General features: G+C 43.6%; 1 protein-coding gene across 2 annotated transcripts; it reads right to left on the bottom strand.

The window, feature by feature from the left end:
• Positions 1-618: 618 nt before the first annotated feature.
• LOC135543576 (max dimerization protein 1-like) lies at positions 619-19,652 on the bottom strand. 2 transcript variants are annotated; one of them, XM_064970956.1, is made up of 6 exons: positions 18,798-19,652; positions 17,980-18,079; positions 10,210-10,239; positions 4,695-4,809; positions 2,115-2,274; positions 619-1,812 (listed from the first exon to the last, which is right to left on the bottom strand). In XM_064970956.1, the coding sequence occupies exons 1-6, from the start codon at positions 18,862-18,864 to the stop codon at positions 1,607-1,609; spliced, it is 678 nt and encodes a 225-aa protein (XP_064827028.1). In that variant the 5' UTR covers positions 18,865-19,652; the 3' UTR covers positions 619-1,606. The 2 variants fall into 2 exon arrangements, with proteins under 2 accessions (XP_064827028.1, XP_064827034.1); XM_064970962.1 differs by lacking the exon at positions 10,210-10,239.
• Positions 19,653-21,063: the final 1,411 nt, after the last annotated feature.

Below are 21,063 nucleotides of genomic sequence, written 5' to 3'. Positions count from 1 at the left end.
TTTTTATTCAATATACATAGAGCTCTTTCTGTGTCAACTATTTACATAAACATGACTACATTTTGCTAAAATAATAAATAGCTCTATAGGCCAGGCAGATATTTAGTGTACAGTAACCTTTCTGCTCTTTCCTTTTCAGAGGTGAACTAATTCAATAGACGTTGACTCTCCTTGTTCTGTGTTTTGACTGAAAGGCAAAGCAAGTCAGCAAATCTGTTGTGTTCTGCTTGTGGGTAACCTGAAGCTGATAGCTAGATCCTTCCTGTCATTAAAACTGCAAAACGCTCTCCCTCATAAATATGGGCGAAGGTAATTCTCTACTAACACACCTTACTTTCTCTCTAACATGGAATGTGCTTTTAATCTCTTTACTGGTTTATTTCAACAGTTAATGTACTGTCTGTCTGTGTGACTTCCCTTCAGACACATTTAAGTGATCACCACTGGCTACAGTGCGTGACCAGCAGCAACACAGACACGTACATTAAAACACAAGCTAGACGCCACCGTCATCAGAGAGAGGAAGATACAAGTTGCCTTAACCCCAGTCACCCCACCCCTTAATCTCATGCGGCACATTGTTCCTCACAAGTTTTATTTTCCTACCCCCCCCCCCCCATCATAAAAATTCTGAAATGGCAGGTGTGGACAAAAAAATTACATCTTGATAAATGTATTGCTGCCGACCACAACAACGAAGAGGTTGTGGAACATGGATGACGTCACAGCCGTGCTTAGTGTCGTAGAACTCCCAGTGAGGCTTCACGTGGAAAGTGCAGGTAGACAATTATTCACCATAAAGACTTACTGAAAGACTACACCTGATAACATTACTACAATAGCTGCAGTGTAGATTGTTTAAAATGACCACGCCACAGCTCTTTGACCAAGACCATCCATTCCTATACTCCGTTCCAAAATACCATGCTGTGATTGGTCAGCTGGTTAGTCAGGTGGCACAGCTCTGCTGTCTGTACGACCACCACCTATGGAGGTGCCAGTCTCATGGGAGAAATGGGCGAGATGGGATTTAGAGCTGGGGGTCGAGAGGGGTTCTCATCATGACTGGATTGCTTCAGATGGCTTCTGAACAAGAGAGAGGCAGTGGGGTGTAGGTGTGGTGTTGTAATCACATTCTCTAGCTGTCTTAAGTTTTCGGACGCTGGAAGGGGGACACTGCATGGATGTGAAAAGTCAGTCACCTCTACTTGGCTCTTGCACTGAAACAGACAGCAGAGCAGGAAGGACAGAAGGAAGGGAGCAAGCTGGTGGACACAAAGGGACGGACGGAGTGTCTTATCTTCCTAATCCTACTCATCAAAAAGCTCTGATTGGGGAGTGCCACAGACTGATCCTCCATTTTGGTTGGCCGATGGACGGTTGAGATAGGACGGTGGGTGTGTCTAAGAGGTGTTGCATTGGGGGGTTTCAGGGGGGAAAGAGGTGGAATACAGTTGGAAAGGAGGAGGGGGCTTGGTCAGAACAGGCCAGTCCTGCTGGGAGTGAGGTCTGATTGGCAGAGACTGGTTGGAGGGCGGGTGTTAACTGGACGATAGAGGGACGGGATTGGATGGGGGCTGGGGGTCAGAGGTTGAGGGCTGTGCTCTTATAGGCTGCAGCCCAGCTGCTCGGCCTTCTCCTGAGTGTTTTGGTTCTGCATGCGCAGGCGCAGGCTGGCGCTGGAGTAGCCCTCGTCACTGCAGCTGCTGCGCAGGCTGCCCCGCTCATCAGAGTCACTGACACTGCTGGTGCTCCACTCCAGATCCCCCAGCAGGTAGTCAGTCCCCTCCACATCCACATCCAGCTCCTCCTCTGCAACACACAACACAGGTCAATATTATGCAGGTACCACAATCAGCCCAATGCGTTCTCTACTGAGCTCATATTCAAATTCAATAACTTTGGTTAACATAAAGCCCCATCACTAAAGAAGGGAGGAAGGATTGGTGGAAGAGAATGGACACCTTTACATTGTATTATAGTGTGCTTTGATGTAAAAACGTGAAACTTTGACAAATGAAGAAATGAAACATGTTATACTGTAAACCTCCACAAAGCATTAATGATCCCAGTTCAGTTTGTAATGTAGGAGAGGGATTCCCTTGTGTGCTCACCCTGGTCTGAGTCAGGATTGTCGGAAGAGACAATGGATCCTGTGCTGTCCATGCGTGTTCTCTCCACCCCCAGCTGCTCCAGACGCCGTTGCAGGTGCCTCTGCTCTCTCTGCAGCTGGTCTAAGGTATGCTGGGCTCTCCGCTCGCTCTCCTCCAACCTCTACAGCAGAGACACATACAGCAATAGACACTGGCCCTCACTTTGTGTGTGCGCTCGTGACAGCTGCCTTTTGCCCTCCTGCAACCTCTGACCTCGGTATGTACAGTGCCTTCAGAAAGTATTCGTACCCCTTGACTTACTCCACATTCTGTTGTGTCAGATTCTCTCGCTCTCACCCATCTACAAAATGCCTCATAATAATGACAAAGTGAAAAAATGTTAAGACATTTTTGCTAATGTTTTGAAAATTAAACAAATCTCATTTACATAAGTATTCACATCGATGAGTCATGTTGTAGAAACACCTTTTGCAGTGATTACAGCTGTGAGTCTTTCTGGGTGTCTCTAAAAGCTTTCCACACCTGGATTATACAATATTTGCACATGATTATTAACAAAAAAGCTCTGTCAAATTGGTTGTTGATTATGGCTAGACTCCAATTTTTCAGGTCTCGCCCTAGATTTATCTCCCAGTGTCTGGTGGAAAGCAGACAACCAGGTTTTCCTCTGGGATTTTGCCTGTGCTTAGCTCCACTCTGTTTCTTTTTTATCCTGAAAAACTCCCCAGTCCATAACAATAACATGATGCAGCCACCACTATGCTTGAAAATATGGAGAGTGGTACTCAGTAATGTGTTGTATTGGATTTGCCCAAAACATCATTTTTTTGCAGTATTACTTTAGTTGCTTGTTGCAAACAGGATGCATGTTTTGGAATCTTCCTTCTCACTTTGTCAATTAAGTTAGAATTGAGGAGCCATTAAACACTGTTTTAAAACTCACCATTGGTCTCATGGTGAAATCCCTGAGCGGTGTCCTTCCTCTCCGGCAACGGAGTTAGGAAGGACGCCATTATCTGTGTAGTGATATACCATTCAAAGTGTAATTAATAACTATACCATGCTGAAAGGGATATTCAGTGTCTGCTTTATATAAATCTACCGATATGTGGCCTTTTTTTGCTAGGCTTTGGAAAATGTCCCTGGACTTTGTGGTTGAATCGGTGTTTGAAATCCACTGCTTGACTGAGGGACCTTTCAGATAATTGTATGGGTTGGGTGCAGGGATGAAGTAGTAATTCAAAAATCATGTTAAAACACTATTAGAGAGTGAATACATACAATTTGTGGCTTAAGCAACTTTTCACTCCTGAACGCATTTCGGCTCGTCATAACAAGGTTGAAAACTTATTGACTAAATACTTTTCAGCTTTTCATTGTTCATTTGTAAACATTATGGGGTATTGTCGGCCAGTGACAAATCTCAATCTAATCCATTTTAAAATCATGCTGCAACAACAAAAATGTGGAAGAAGTCGAGGGGTGTGGATACTTTCTGAAGGCACTAACAGTGATTCATTCATATACTGGCCTCCTCCTACCAACCACACATAGTTAACCATAGACAGGTTCCTCAATAGTCTCGTCTACAAGGTAGGTAAAACCTGGTCCTGGAGTGATGCAGGGTTTAGTTTTTACCAGGCGCCGCTTTACTCTACCTCATCAAACCCTGATGTCGCTCACCCGAGTTAGCATAACACTAATCACCCTCTAGACCACGAGGGTAACAGACATAGAATTAGAATACTAGAATTAACTTGAACCTTCTTATGATGGTATAAAAAAGTCAGCCATTTTGGTCAGGAAGTTGGTCAACCGTAGTTTGCCAGTGGGAGTTGGTCAACCATGGTTTGCCAGTGCGTCGATAAGATAATGTAAAACAATGCATTTGAAGAATTTATCTGCACTCCGTTTGTTAGCTAGCCAGACAGTTTGAGGAATGAGCCCATTCATTTTTTCAAATTAACTGCCAATATACCATTCAAACGATGCAGCCAATCCACAGCCATACACTAGCAGATATCAGCTGATGATAAGATATCTATACTTGTCTGAGTCCTAACACAATGGAGACATTTATGGTCTATTCACATATTTTAGAGGCTATTTATACAGGCACTTTGTATAAAACCTGTATGAACCATGATTTGACCATTTTTTTTTTAAATTGACGATAATTCTATTACACAATTTCTGATATATCATATGCCTTTTATTTTCCTACATAAGTCAAATCAGGATTATGCCTCTACTGCCATTCACTCCAATTAGATTGGTTTGGATTTCTCCCTGACCAACATGGCTGCCATTTTCACCCCTTTCTGGAACTAAGGGTTTATTATATAGATCCCTCTAGTAATTTAATAGGGTCTCCATGGTAACAGATATCTTTCTATTTTAGTCAACTCTGTGGCTGTAACCACGCCAAACGTTGCCATGACAGTAAAAAGGGAGTTGGCTGAGGCAGAAACAAAGTGGCACCGTTTATTACCCTCTTCCAATGGTAGAATAAATTGCCCTCTTGAAACTGTAAACACTTTAAACTGATTTCTCATCACTTCTCCGCCCACCATCACCCACCACAATGTGTTTCTTGGCCCTCATCAGCAGGCTGAGCGTGGTATGCCTGTTGGAGTCTGGTCCCAATGGAACGAGGGATTTCAGTCGCTCTAAACACAGCCGTAGGTGTGCGCGTCTGGAGAGAAAGAGAGAGATGCATCATTTCATCAGCTCCCTATAAAAAGGCCCAGTGCCGCCTAAATTCAGTTTTTCCCTGTGCTTTGTATCATATTCTGCAACAGCTGATGAAACTAACACAGGAAAAGTGAGAGAGAAAAAAAAAAGTTATTTCCTGATTGTATTTTCAACCAGGCAATCCTGGTGATGTCACCAGCCCACAAAATGGTTAATATAGCTCTGCAAATAACAGCTAGCTTTCAGTTCCCCACTCAGACCACTCCCAGCTAAATTCTTGAGAAATAGTTTGAAAATGTTAATGGAAAACTAAGAATTGTTACGCAGAAATATGATATTGATATGAAAATGATCGCATTGGGCCTTTAAACCCCCTCAGACGTCATTGGTCACCTCATATGGTGTCAGATCTCTAGCTCCCTGTAGCTCTCCTGCAGTCATTTCACCCCTGAAAGAGATCACTTTCATCCACAAACACTTGTCTGCCTAGGGCCTGCACCTGCCTGGTGATCACAACATTTACATTAAGCTGCCCGAGATCTCTTTATTATCCCCCCTCGGCTTGGCAGCTAAAGGGGAGTAGTGGGTGTTGATAGGTGACCACATGACCCCCGTTACACATCACATTTCCAACTGGAGGCTGCTACATGCACACAGGCAGACAAGGGGCATGACCTCACTATTTACTGCAGGTGTGTATAGCGATCTTAAGATGAATGCGCTGGATAAGACTATATGCTAAATGACTAAAATGTGCATATCAAAGGCCAATGCATGAGTGGGGATAACTTCAATTGAAAACGATTACACAAAACGTGGGATAGTTGAGAACATCTGAAATGCTATTTGTAGCTCAAGGCTAGGAATATGAAGCATATTTAGTACTGGGAGTACTGCAGAGAGATGATATAGTATGTGTTTATCCATTCCAACTGCAGTGTGAATGACTAAAGAATATTCTAAAGTTCATTGGAGAGAGACCCACACACACACAGCCAACATGACACACACAGCCAACACACACAGTGTAGATAAACAAGTACATAAGAGTGGGACATATCCAGGTGTGTTCCTCTGCTAGCGTAATATGAACTATTCCAAAGGGCAGGAAACTGGCATGACATAATGTGACAGAGTCCGAGCAGGAGCTCTGTTGTGATAGAATCAGGATGTACAGGGAGGCTAATGTTTGTTAAACAATGTCAACTGACGGGAGGGCAGAGCCATGCATGTTACGGTAAGCAGGCCTACAGTACTAAGCCGGTGCTATGCGGTCTGACTAGGGTTACAAAGCTACTGGTAATTAACTAAAAGGTACCAGAATCTTCAGTAGTTTTGGAAATTAGCAGAATCTATCGTAACTTAGACTTGAATAATGTTTTATTTTTTTATTCATATATAGTATATATTTGTTTATATCTGTGTCCATATTGTCCATGAGTTTCTAGTAGATAGACCATATGGTTCAAGAGGAACTAGCCTAATTAATGAAAAAAACCCGTCTAATCGAGAATGGCATTATTTTAATTTACCTCTGCAACTCTTTTTTTGACCACAACTGCCATCAGTTTGACACCAAAACACTAACAGTGCGTAAAAAACTCAATAAACACCAATGATATTCAGTAAGTTGATTTATATTTAGTTAAATGTTTTACATCTTTGTCATATTTTTATATCATCGTATTTCATTAATTTTTAAATGTGATAAGGTCAGAGATAAATTGCAGACACCTGTGATATTCGGAAGTACCCAAAGGAGCCACTAGATGTCTAGTGATAGATGACATAAAATCCTTGAAAGATAGCGAAAATCTGGTAGTTTACTGGTAAACTTAGAAAGTTTACATAACCCCTCTTTTCAACACTAGGTGTGACTGAATGGCAGGACTGTAAGGGTGTGGTAGGAAGGACACAAAAACCAGGCTATTTCTGCAACAGGATATTCCAGGGATGTATACACTTTCAACGTATCAATGGGGTGACTGTTTATGGGTCTGTGTTCATGTAGCCTATATTTCTGTGAGCCTGTACATTAAGCCTTTTGACAAATCCCACCAACAACATCAGGCGTTGAAGTCCAGACCAGGGTTTTACGTTTGGAAAATGTGGCCCCGGACAACGTGATCGGGAAGATTTGAATTTAAAGGCCATTTGAGAAATTTACCAGACTCGTATGCATTGGGTGTGTAACCCATTAGAGCATCCACCCACTGCTCAGAATGACAGGAATCACATTTTAGATTATGGTAATTCATCTGAACAGAGCATGCAACTCCTGTAATGAAGCAGCCAATACGAAATCATTTTCAAAACAATTTGCCAAAATGTAAAAGTATTTTTACTTATTTGAAAATGGAAGCTCATTTCGGCTATTTAGCCGCCAATGACTCACGGTGTATCAATGTGTCCATATGGCAGAAGCTGGTGCGCTCGCATTAGTAGCATTTTGATTTTTATGTTTGAGGATTTTTATGATTAACCATATGACGATTTTGAAAAACAAAAAATGTTATTGAAATTAAACCATGAAAATGCGAATATGAAAATCATAACAGTCCCGCAGATAGGTAGTAATAGTAGAATATATTGTATCCTTCCCCAAACTTGAAACTCACACGCCCCTTATGAAGTCTTTATAAAATAATTGCCATGTTTCTACGGTCGGATTTTCAAGTAAGTTAAGACATGCCTCATAATATGGAAGTAAAACATTCAGGTTTCAAACAATTAAATAGGTTTTCAAATGCATACTGCCTCCAGCTCACATTGTAAAGTGGTGGGTGACGTGCTGATAGCCTGCCTACCTTTTTCTCAGTCAATTTAGCCGGCAACAGTTGGATTTTATTTAGTTTTTACAAAAGCCGGCCGTTACCGGCTAACGGAAACCCTTGTCCAGACATTTCAGTGTTGTGTAATATATAGACCAGAGACAAGACCATGCACGGGCAACTCCCTCCGCTCCAACCAACATGATCTCTTACAAGGGCAACCGGGCCTCCTGAACGCAGGCCTTCCACTTGCCCTGCAGCGTGTAAATCACCCTCCTGTACCGTCTCTGACCTCAGGCTAATTGCCCCAGGCAGAGGGATGAGGACAGTAACGCAATCCATACATTCCATTTCTATGGGGATGAATTCGTACGCACAAGGTGTGGTGGAGAGAGGAGTGAGGCTACACAGATGGCCAGCTCCAGCAGGCAGACTCCGCTACGGAACTCACTGCAACAGAGGACATGGACCGAGGCAGGGTGGTAGAAGTGTAGGTGGGGGGGATTCATTTGAGCAAACATAGGAGTAGAAAACATTGAGCCCATCGAGACACACACACAACGACTGACAGGTGGATCAAGTCTCACCGTCCTCTGGCTGGCAGTGTGTTTGTGTTTCATCATTGGCCAAACAAAAATGTTGCCTTGCAATAACTGCCATCTTGTGTGTTGGAGTAAGAGGCCATGCAGGTTATAATTTGTAGAATATTTGTCATACCCGTTGTCAGTGGTGTGAGGGGTATAACGGTACACGTATTCATACCGAACCAGTCGGTACGAGGACCTTGGTTCGGTTCGCACTGTAAACCTGAATGAAAAAGTAAAACGAATATTTACAGCAAAAACACTAGGCCTACGCTTCGAGTGAATCTGAGCTTTCGTTAAAACAACTCGAGCCTATGCGCACGTTGGAAATCAACATTTCAATCTTAAATTGCCGCATTTCAAAACTGTACTTTTGTGAGGCGCAGCTGGGAACTAGTTCTATACAATGGTGAGGTCAAGAAGCCAGAATTGGGAGGATCCTCCATCATCGTTTAAATCTCGCTTGGGAACGGCTTCCCAGTAGATTACAACGACGCTGGACAGAGAGTTGTGGATAAAACATTAACAGTATGTCGCCACGCTTTACGAGAACAGCCACGCAGCTGCCAACACCTCGAATATGTTGTCACATTTACCCAGACATCACCACAGTAGACCGAAATGCAAAGAAACAACATCGTCTCCCCTCTGCAGCCCTTTGGCAGCTGATTCTGACTGGGCCAAAGAAATTACAAGAGCGATAGATTAAACATTTTTTACAGTCTTTGGTTTATTGACACAGAATCGGTTGGTTTCAGTCAGCACCTCGTAAAAGTACTCGAGCATCCATCCTGCACTCATTTCAGCAAACTTGTAGTAGCCACTCTATATAAAGAAAGCCAAAGCTTCAATGAACTGACCAATGCACTCTGTGTTGCGCTTTCTTAACAGTGACCGCCCATCACATTACCCACAGAGGGGAGATGTACTGTGCTAAAGACAAGCCCCCACTGACAGGCAGTGTCATGGTGCGTTCGTAACCAAGATGGAAGCGGGAATTTACCACATACAACTGGGGGGAATCCACTTGAACGGCCCTCCAACTGGTAATTACTAGTGGGAAACTCATCTAGCATCATGAGCACCCACACGGTGACCTCGGACTTCACCTACTAAGTAAATGGCCTCTATAACAGCATTTTCACCAGTTAAAATGTAACAAAACATTTATAAAAAAGGAATCTATTAATGTAGTTTTTGAAATCTATAAATGTGTTTACAGGCATGATAGCTGTACCTTTAGTTTATGGTTGACGCTGTTTGTTGGCCATTAGCCAACTCTGCATTTCTCAACAAGTTCAAATCACATGAACGGGTCAAACTGGTATTTACGACTTCACAACTGGTAAATTCCTACCTCCCACATGGTTACAAACACAAAATCAAGAGTGGAAACTTGAGGCCCAACATAACAATAGTCACAACAGACAATGGCAGGAACATTGTGTATGCTGAACATTGTGAATGGCATTTCATTTTCCTGCTGTATCGAAACAGAACCAAACATTGACCCCAAAACCACAATACGAACCGATCCATGGGCTTTGGTGAACTGTTACACACCTAGGAGGGATACATTGATATAGGCAATAGGCAGCAGGAGTGAGATGGCTGCCTTCCTTCCAGTTAAGGGAATGTGTACGGGCTTATATAGCCTGAGAATCACACACACGCTCATGCTGTGCTGCTGTTCCCAGGCCTAAGCTCCAGAGCCATGCATTATTCAGTCAGTCTGCCTGCGCACTGAGTCATTAGCCCTGGTTGAACCAGAACACCACTCAAACCCTGCCTAGAACACCAGAGGGACAGGGACACCTCCAGGGAGAGACTATGGAAACAGGGAGACTCCAGGGAAAGCCAGGTAGAGGTCAAAGAGAGACCAGGGATGAGGCCTGTAAGTCCCTTTTTGGATAAGCTGCATTCTGCACTGTTCATTTCACTCTCATTACTCCTTTCTAGCCATGTGGGACTGAGGAGAGATTCGATGTCTAATAGGGTGGTCTGACAGAGCTAAGAGGGAGACAGTGATGTGGGGATTCAACGTACCTGTTTTTCTCCATCTCGTTGTGTGTAGATCTGTGAACAGACAGACAGAGGTCAGAAAGTGTCCTTACACATCATCACACAGTAGATTCAGCGTGCTTCAGTGAAGTGCTTTAATAATAGACGATCCCTCTCGGTTCGCAACCACTGCAGTCAACCAGGGAGTTATTGCAGAGAGGGAGAGGCTTGTTTTGTGTGGGAGTTTAAGAAGCGCCAAAAAGCACAGGGAAGTTAAACTCTACAAAATGAGAAAAGGCAAGGATAGATATATATATATATATATTATGGTGGAAAATAAGTATTTGGTCACCTACAAACAAGCAAGATTTCTGGCTCTCACAGACCTGTAACTTCTTCTTTAAGAGGCTCCTCTGTCCTCCACTCGTTACCTGTATTAATGGCACCTGTTTGAACTTGTTATCAGTATAAAAGACACCTGTCCACAACCTCAAACAGTCACACTCCAGACTCTACTATGGCCAAGACCAAAGAGCTGTCAAATGACACCAGAAACAAAATTGTAGACCAGCACCAGGCTGGGAAGACTGAATCTGCAATAGGTAATCAGCTTGGTTTGAAGAAATCAACTGTGGGAGCAATTATTAGGAAATGGAAGACATACAAGACCACTGATAATCTCCCTCGATCTGGGGCTCCACGCAAGGTCTCAACTCAACTCGTCGTGTTTGGAGGACAAAGAATGCTGAGTTGCATCCAAAGAACACTATACCTACTGTGAAGCATGGGGGTGGAAACATCATGCTTTGGGGCTGTTTTTCTGCAAAGGGACCAGGACGACTGATCCGTGTAAAGGAAAGAATGAATGGGCCCATGTATCGTGAGATTTGAGTGAAAACCTCCTTCCATCAGCAAGGGCATTGAAGATGAAACGTGGCTGGATCTTTCAGCATGACAATGATCCCAAACACACCGCCCGGGCAACGAAGGAGTGGCTTCGTAAGAAGCATTTCAAGGTCCTGGAGTGGCCTTGCCAGTCTCCAGATCTCAACCCCATAGAAAATATTTGGAGGGAGTTGAAAGTCCGTGTTGCCCAGCAACAGCCCCAAAACATCACTGCTCTAGAGGAGATCTGCATGGAGGAATGGGCCAAAATACCAGCAACAGTGTGTGAAAACCTTGTGAAGACTTACAGAAAACGTTTGACCTCTGTTATATACCCTTTGTTGGCAATGACAAAGTATTGAGATAAATAAGTATTTGGTCAATAACAAAAGTTTTCCACCATAATTTGCAAATAAATTTATTAAAAATCCTACAACGTGATTTTCTGGATTTTTGTGTGTGTCTGTCATAGTTGAAGTGTACCTATGATGACAATTACAGGCCTCTTGTCTTTTTAAGTGGGAGAACTTACACAATTGGTGGCTGACAAAATACTTTTTTGCCCGTGTGTGTGATATATATATATATATATAAATATTCAGGAGGCACACACACGTGTACACACAGAGGCCCGGGGAGGTAGACTTAGCAACAGTAACTAGAAACAGCCTGCTGCCTGGTACCAGCCAGGCTACAGAGTGAGTAAAGGGTGAAAAGAGAGTAGCGGTTGGAAGAGGGACAGAGAGAGAGAAAGAAACAGAGACGATTTGAAGGTCATGTAGTGATTGTGTATTGGTGGCCACCTTGCCTCCTACATTGCAGTGTAAACTGCATTGTTCACCAACAGCCTATGGTCCTACCAGCTCTACCGGAATGAGGCCTGTAGTCCCTTGTAGGATAAGGGTACACAGATACGCACCCCTCTCTCCAAGCTCCACACAGGGCAAGGAAGCTGGCCAGGTCTCTTTTTCATAAAGAATCTGCAAATGGGGTGAGAGGGAAAGGGCACTAGGCAGAGGGACAGGAGCAAAGTCCTCTTCTCTCCACTACACAGGAACTCCCCAACCTCCAGTCCCAAAAATAGACCAACCTGCACTCTGCAAGCTGACTGCTGTCAGCACCCCGACAGCCTTGGACCCCCTCAGAAAGATCAACCTCGCACTACAGACAACACAAATATGAGTGCTTGCTTGCCCCAGCCAGAGAGCACAGTTCATATGACAGGACAGTAGAGCTGACTGGTAGAGAAGACTAGGATTTGGATATGAATAGGGCTACCAGTGTAACCCATTTCCCATGTGACGGGGGGCGGGAGAGGCATGCCACTGCCAGAGACCTTTCCTCTCCTCTCCTCTGCCAGGTCATATTACTGTACAGGACAAGGCCACCTCCCCCTTCTACTCTAGGTGCCATCTACCTGGCATGCTGTACATGAGGAGCCCATGCATTACCGTACAGTTATAACATAGAACAAATCATTACAGACCTATTGACTTGAATGGGGATTAACGATCTAGTGATTCTGTGTACAGTACAGCAGTAATATGATCAATGCAATAAGCAATGAATTAGGCTACACAGTATTCCAGCTATGTAGTACTACACACATTGGGAGAGCTTTAGAATAAGGATAAACATAGCTGCATTGTTGTCGTTAGCTATATATAGTCTAATCAGTCAGTGTTTCCCCTGGGTTCTCCTAAGGCGGAGAGCTAGGACGTCCTGGGCAAAATGTTCAACTGAGTCCAAGAGGCCATAACACCAATATGATAAGATGATTAGATAGATATTCAACATCTTCCTCTCCATGACTTCATAATAGAGTGTAATAAACAGGTCTAGAGTCTAGTCCACCAACACAATAGCATGTCAGGCCTGTTTCTGTGTGCACGGGGGCAGGGGAGAGAAAGAAGTAAGAGAGGAGGTGAGGACCATTTCTGTAATGGAGGAACTGAAGCAGCATTGACTGCCAAGAGTGAACAGTAGAACAAAAGGGGAAAGAGGGGAGCGAGAAAAAAGGATAGATTAGAGTACATTCATAAAAAGTGCCAGCATTTACATTGTTACCTAGCAACGCACAACTACTACTTTTACAGATCCACTGCCCAGCCATGCAATTTATAAAACTTGATCGCCACTGTAAGAAGCATTGAGACCAGGGATGGGCAACTAGCAGAACTCAGTCAAGCCCTCATTGATTGTTAGTCAATCTCACTCATATATATTAAAACCTGCAAACAAGGCCACCTGACTGGCGCAGCGGTCTAAGACACTGCAGTGCTTGAGGCGTCACTACAGAGACGGTTTTTATCCCGTGCTGTGTCGCAGCTGGCCGTGACCGGGAGACCGATGAGGCAATGCACAATTGGCCCAGAGTTGTCCGGGATAGGGGAGGGTTTGGCCAGCCGGGATGTTCTTGTCCCATCGCGCTCTAGTGACTCCTGTGGCAGGTGCATGCACACTGACACAGTCACCAGTTGTACGGTGTTTCCTCCGACACGTTGGTGCGGCTGGCTTCCGGGTTAAGCGAGCAGTGTGTCAAAAAGCAGTGCAGCTTGGCAGGGTCGTGTACCGGAGGACGTATGGCTCTCGACCTTTGCCTCTCCCGAGTCCATACGGGAGTTGCAGTGATGGGACAAGACTAATTACCAATTGGATTTCACAAAAATCGGGGAGAAAGGGGGTAAAGAATGATAAAATAAAAAAATAAAAAACTGCTAACATTTCTCTCCATCCTATGGAAATTTTATTTTTATTTTAATATTTTGTAGAAGTGCAGTAAATTAGTTAGAGCAAATGTCCCTCTCTGGAAAAATGTGTAGAATTGCAGTAAACCCGCTCTAGAGGGAGACTGCTCAAATGTGTTGCTCGCAATGTGGTGTGGTGGTGGTGGGGCTATGCATAGATAACAGAGTAGCAGCAGTGTAAAGGGGAAGGCAATTCAAATAGTCTGGGTAGCCATTTGATTAGATGTTCAGGAGGTTTATGGCTTGGGGTAGAAGCTGTTAAGAAGCCTTCTGGACCTAGACTTGGCGCTCCAGTACCGCTTGCCACGCGGTAGTAGAGAGAACAGTCTATGAGTAGGCTGGCTGGAATCGGACAATTTAAGGCCTTCCTCTGATACCGCATGGTATAGAGGTCCTGGATGTCAGGAAGCTGGGCTGCACGCACAACCCTCTGTAGTAGCTTGCGGTCGAAGGCCAGCAGTTGACATACTAGGCAGGGATGCAACCAGTCATGATGCTCTAGATGGTGCAGCTGTAGAACCTTTTGAGGATCTGAGGACCCATGCCAAATCTTTTCAGTCTCCTGAGTCTCCTGGTGGAATAGGGTTTGTCGTGCCCTATTCAGGACTGTCTTGGTGTACTTGGACCATGTTAGTTTTTGGTGATGTGGACACCAAGGAACTTGAAGCTCTCAACCTGCTCCACCACAGCCCCGTCGATGAGAATGGGGGCGTGCTCAGTCCTCCTTTTCCTGTAGTCCACAATCATCTCCATTGATCACGTTGAGGGAGAGGTTGTCATGGCACCACACAGCCAGGCCTTCTCCCTATAGGCTGGCTTGTCGTCGTCAGTGATCAGGCCAACCACTGCTGTGTCATCGGCAAACTTAATGATGGTGTTGGAGTCGTGCCTGGCCGTAAGGTCATGAGTGAACAGGGAGTACAGGAGGGGACTGAGCACGCACACCTGAGGAGCCTGCGTCTTGTGGATCAGTGTGGTGGATGTGCTGTTACCTACCCTTACCAACTGGGGGCAGCCCATCAGGAAGTCCAGGATCCAGTTGCAGAAGATGGTGTTTAGTCCCAGGGTCATTAGCTTAGTGATGAACTTTGAGGGCATTATGGTGTTGAACACTGAGCTGTAGTCAATGAATAGCATTCTTACATATGTGTTAATTTTTTTACAGGTGTGTGTTACGTTCTCCAGTTTCTGTGTTGAAGTTTGTGTATTTGAGTGTGTTTCAGGAGATGGCTTCCTGAAATCCTCCAGCAGCTGATTGGTAGACTCCACGATTAATTGGAGAGCTGACCCCGCCCCCTCATCAGGTGTGGAGTGCAATAGAGATTGCATCATCTGTGGATCAGTTAGGGCAGTACGCAAATTGGAGTGGGTCTAGGGATTCTGGGATAGTGGTGTTGATGTGAGCCATTACCAGCCTTTCAAAGCACTTCATGGCTACAGAGGAGTGCCACAGGTCGATAGTCATTTAGGCAGGTTACCTTGGGCACAGGGACTATTGTAGTCGGCTTGAAACGTGTTGGTATTACAGACTCGGACTCAGTGAAGAAACTTGCCAGTTGGTCAAAGCGTGCTTGGAGTACACGTTCTGGTAATCCGTCTGGCCCTGCGGCCTTGTGAATGTTGACATGTTTAAAAAAGGCTTACTCACATCGGCTGCGGAGAGCGTGATCACACAGTCGTCTGGAACAGCTGATGCTCTCATGCATGTTTCAGTGTTACTTGCCTCGAAGCGAGCATAGAAGTAATTTGGTTCGTCTGGTGGCTTGTGTCACTGAGAAGCTCTTGGCTGAACTTCCTTTTGTAGTCTGTAATAGTTTGCAAGCCCTGTCAAGTCCGACGAGCGTTCAGAGACGGTGTAATACGTTTGGATCTTAGTCCTGTATTGACGCTTTGCCAGTTTGATGGTTCATTGGAGGGCATACCAGGATTTCTTATAAGCTTCCGGGTTAGAGTCCCACTCCTTGAAAGCGGCAGCTCTACCCTTTAGCTCAGTGCGAATGTTGCCTGTAATCCATGGCTTCTTGTTGGGGTATGTACGTACAGTCACTGTGTGGACGACGTCGTCGATGCACTTATTGAAAGCCAGTGACTGATGTGGTGTACTCAATGCCATCGGAAGAGTCCCGGAACGTATTCCAATCTGTGCTAGCAAAACAGTCCTGGAGCTTAGCACCCGCTTCATCTGACCACTTTTTTTATTGACAGAGTCACTGGTGCTTCCTGCTTTAATTTTTGCTTGTAAGCAGGAATCAGGAGGATAGAATTATGGTCAGATATGTCAAATGGAGGGCTAGGGGGATCTTTGTACGTGTCTCTGTTTGTGGAGTAAAGGTGGTCTAGAGTTTAACATGCTGGTGAAAATTTGGTATAAACGGATTTGTTTCCCTGCATAGTCCCCGGCCACTAAGAGCGCCGCCACCGGATGAGCGTTTTCCGGTTTGCTTATTGCGGTACACAGCTCATTGAGTGTGGTCTTACTGCCAGCATCGGTCTGTGGTGGTATGTGGACAGCTACGAAAAATACATACTCTCCAGGTAGATAGTGTGGTCTACAGCTTATCATGAGATACCCAGGCGAGCAAAACCTCAAGACTACCTTAGATATCGTGCACGAGCTGTTGTTTACAAATATACATAGACCACCACCCCTTGTCATACCAGAGGCTGCTGTTCTATCCTGCCGATACAGTAAAACCCACCAGCTGTATGTTGTTCATGTCGTTGTTCATCCATGACTCAGTGAAACATAAGAAATTACAGTTTTTAATGTCCCATTGGTAATTAAATCTGGCTGTAGGTCATTGATTTTATTTTCCAATAATTGCACGTTTTCCAATAGAACGGATGGCAGTGGGGGTTTACTCGCTCGCCTACGAATTCTCAGAAGGGAGCCCGATCTCCGCCCCCTTTTTGTCAGTCTTCTCTTCACGCAAATGATGGGGATTTGGGCCTGTTCCCAGGAAAGTAGTATATCCTTCACGTCGGACTCGTTAAAGGAAAAAGGTTCTACCAGTTTGTGTTGAGTAATCACTGTTTTGACATTCAGAAGTTATTTTTGGTCATAAGAGACAGTAGCAGCAACATTATGTACAAAATAAGTTTTAAAAAATAAGTTACATGCAAAAATAAATCAATTTGAACAAAATAACATGGTTGGTTAGGAGCACGTAAAATGTCAGTCATCCTCTCCGGCGCCATTCTACTTTGCTATAGTCATTAGAATTTAACATGAACATTTGACTAGTGCTAAAACTACATATGGAGCCTAATATCTAATATGAATCAGGTTCCTATTACAACAAACTGAGGCATAAATAGATCCATGCGACCCCTCCTTACTAGTTTAAATTTAATATCCAGTTATCTCGAGTTACTGCCTCGCCCGGCCACCCAGCCATACTGCTTAATCTTTGTCAGGGTTAGGTAGGAGACTGCCGTAGGAGGCTGTTTCTTCATAGCTAGGTGTCTCGGTAAGCTGGATAACAACAGACAGCTGGCCAGGCGAGGGTATCCTGTCCTTCCAGGAGGAGAGCTGTTGATCAGGGTGAACTGCTTGACTGCTGCAGTCGGTCCTCGGACACCCTGATCAACCTCAATCTGCTTGGATTTCCCACTACTGCATGTTGCTACTAGCTTAACTCTGCCTAATTCTGATTGATGTTTTTCCTGTCTGGGATACTGCAAGGGCAAAATGCTATTAAAAATGCTCAAAGCAAACTTACAGGCACAAACACACTCAGACACAAACTCAAAGCATCATTTTATAGAGTTTCAGAAGGACTGGGTTGTTATAGATTATGATAATACAGTTAAAGATTATCATTGGCTGTAAACAGACCAATTGAGAGCATAACATTAAAGATCAGAACACAATCCCAATGGACAGCAAAGAAACAACTCAAAACAGCCCCTGCAAGTTGGTAAAGTCGAGTTGTTTTTGTCAGTGCTGCATGCCTACACCGTGCCACCACGCCTATATGACATTCACTACATGAGTGAATGTAGGACGAGGGGGGCTCTGCCTGCACATGGATGAATAACACATCATGATGAGGGGGTGTTTCAAAACTGGACCACACAAACTGCTTGTTTTCTGAAAAACTGATCTTGCCATTACAGCTGAATCATTGAGGGGGTCTACAGTACACAGGGGATTATACACTACTGTTAGTCAAAGGACTACCTGCTATTGGAGTTCTTCTTGCTTTTGTTTTTCCGTTTCAAGCTGTCCTTCTCTTTGCTGCTGGTGAACGGTAACATGGAGGCATAGCCATGTTCTGCTTCTGCAAATAAATGAGCAGGATAGAAGTCAATCACATCATTATAATTCTCAACAGTGCAAGGAATGCATTCAATGCAGCCATACACATTCCAATGAAAATTGATTAGGGACAGAAATGTTAGATGAGGGAATACTGCATTTTTGCCTAGGTAAGATGAGACAATTTGTACAAAATATACATTTATTTTAATTTTTCCCCTTCAGCCAATGATGTCATCTGAACTAGAGTAAACCCTACCAAGCTACCAGGCAAACCACAACAGAGAAGTGAAGGGGTCGCTTGGAGAGAACATCAAGATCAAATCCAATGAAGCAAGCAGGAACCATTACCGTGTGAATGTGGGAAAAAAATGTTTTGTTATAAAATACGGTCATTTTTGCATTTCAGTAAGATTGCAAACACTATACTTTAAAAAAGTGTCTAGATAAATACCCTGGTAGTGTCGACTAATTATTGCTGTACATTTGTTGTTGCTGTGAACATATTGCTGCCAGCTTCCCCTATTTGTCGATGTAGCCTAGTTACAATGCAATTACTTAGCTATGCATTCTTGTATAATATGTGGTCTGCAATAATAATCAATACATTATTTATAGCTAATCAACCTGACAAATTGATTATAACAGGTGTGTCTACCAGCAATGCAATTGAGGCACCGTAGTACTAACGCAATCATTCATTAAAAAAAAATAAGAATGCAAAGTTATCACTACTGTACCTCTTTCTCTGCGATCAAGGTATTCTGCTGCTTCGATCAACATCTGCACCATTTCGATCGCCGCCATTTTCAACAATAGCACCGAAAAAAAGATGACAATTCGGGTCTGAATTTGTATACACAACTACTTCTGTGGGTTAACGTTAACTACTTCACGTTCAATTACTATTTTTTGGTAATGATTAAAATAAGCAAGATATATACTATCTCCCACAAGGCAATTTATCGATAACAGAAGTCAGTTATCGCTGTGATACTGCTCTGATCAGCTTGATAGCTTATTTATTGGCTAAGTTGTTTTTGTCAAATTCGCTTGACTGATGCTGGCTCGCGGTTACAATCGCTGTCAGTGGTGGCAAGCTAACGTAAATGCTAGCCAACGTTCGTGGAAGTCACCAACAAAAATCTTGCAGGCAGAATTGGTGTTGAACCAAACGTCACGCCTTGTTGTTGACAAAGTAAAAATGACAACCGGTAGCTAGTTAGTTATTAGTAGATGGCTTTCAAAAACAAAGTACGTTTAAACTTAGCCGCAAAAGGGGGGGAAGTATAGCTTTCTTGCTAGCGTGTGAATCTAACGACACAGCAAAGAAATGAACCCGTTTTAAAATGTGATGTCTGGTCTATTCAAAATTTCGAACCAGTGAATGTAGCTAGCTATCCAACGTCAAAACAGCCTTGTCGAATTCAAATACTGTAGTAACAAGCTGGCTAGTTATGCTGCTCGGTCTCGAGCTGCAAAGGATGACACAAAAAAACAAGTTAACAAAATATTTGAAAAGAGCGGCTAGCCAACCTGCTACCTTGCAACAGTGTTGATCAGACCGCAAATATATTGGTAAACTAACTCTTGTATTTTTTGCCAAAAAGCTTCTGTGAGCTGCGATGCGATTGGGTACCCTAAATAGTAAATGCATTTCTTATTGGACCTAGCCACTGTCGCTTCAACCAATAGGGCTATCACATACGAGTCATATGCGACTGGTCAACATGTTTCGCCATTTTGGCTCAATCATATCCTAGGGGGAAATCGCAATTGCATTCTCCTCCTTCTCAAAAGAGAAGGTACGAGCGACCTCTGACTTGCTCATGCAATGGGTTTTGAGGAGAGAGGACACGAGGGGTATTTAATTGAGATTCTCCCCCACTAGTCTAGCATTGTTACAATACATGATCCACAATGGAGTCTTGTTTCGCTAATGTTGGCACCAATAAGTGTTTTAGCGTTCCACCATTGGTTGTTCTCACCGAGACTGGTCACGATTTATCAACAACTCGCACGAGCTGCGGTGGCAACACCCATTTTTCTGCGAAAGTCCACGCCCCGTGGACATGCTGCTTTCGCTGTGTACATCGGTGATTGGTTTCTCAGTGTTGTTTGCCGTATATCAAGATCAGTGGTTGGCCGAATTCACATGTTGTTCCACTATTGGCCTGTCTCGTTTAGTGACAGTTACCTTTGTTTTCCTGATGAGATAATATGGACCGCAGAAGTAATTAAGCATTTTTAACCATAAAAATTACTGATAAAATCAATTGAATTCTAGAAAGCTTGACAGTGGAGAGCCGATCTTAATTCAATTTGCATTTATGTTAGAACACCTTTTACCACTTGGAAATCTCCAAATATGCTTGAAAACGAGATTGGTAGATTGATTCATAGCAGGTTATGCAATTGGCATACTAGCTATGAGGGAAACGCCAGCGTTGAATTGCATATGTTGCGGCAAGACTACACAAAATATATTATGTGCATGCTTGACAGGACCATAATTGATGATCTTCTGGGAAGATTAAGTTGAGATATTCCATCAGAGTCGAACCAAAATGCCCAGAATCAAATCTATTAAATTCGAACGCAATTGTTCTTGTATGCGAGAATGATTAAGACAGACCAACAGGAACTTTGGCCATGCAAGGTTGATCAAATGGGAGGCATTCACTAGGAACCAAACGGAATGAAACCATTATTATAGCAGTGAACGAAAAAAAGACCTTCCAGCGCTGAAAACTAACCCACTTAGAACCTACATCTCCATCTAATATTTATATATTTCTTGATTCCATTTTTTTACTTTTAGGTTTGTGTGCATTGTTTTTAGATACTACTGTATTGTTGGAGCTAGGAACACAAGAATTTCGCTACACCCACAATAACGTCTGCTAAACATTTGTATGTGACCAATAACATTCGATTTGGTTTGATTAGAGCACTACATTTCAACAATTTGTTTGCTTACATGAATCATACATATGAGAAGGGGCC

This window comes from Oncorhynchus masou, chromosome 1 (genome assembly GCF_036934945.1).
Source record: "Oncorhynchus masou masou isolate Uvic2021 chromosome 1, UVic_Omas_1.1, whole genome shotgun sequence".
In the NCBI taxonomy this organism is placed as follows: domain Eukaryota; kingdom Metazoa; phylum Chordata; class Actinopteri; order Salmoniformes; family Salmonidae; genus Oncorhynchus; species Oncorhynchus masou.
This window is presented reverse-complemented; position numbering and strand designations above follow the sequence as displayed.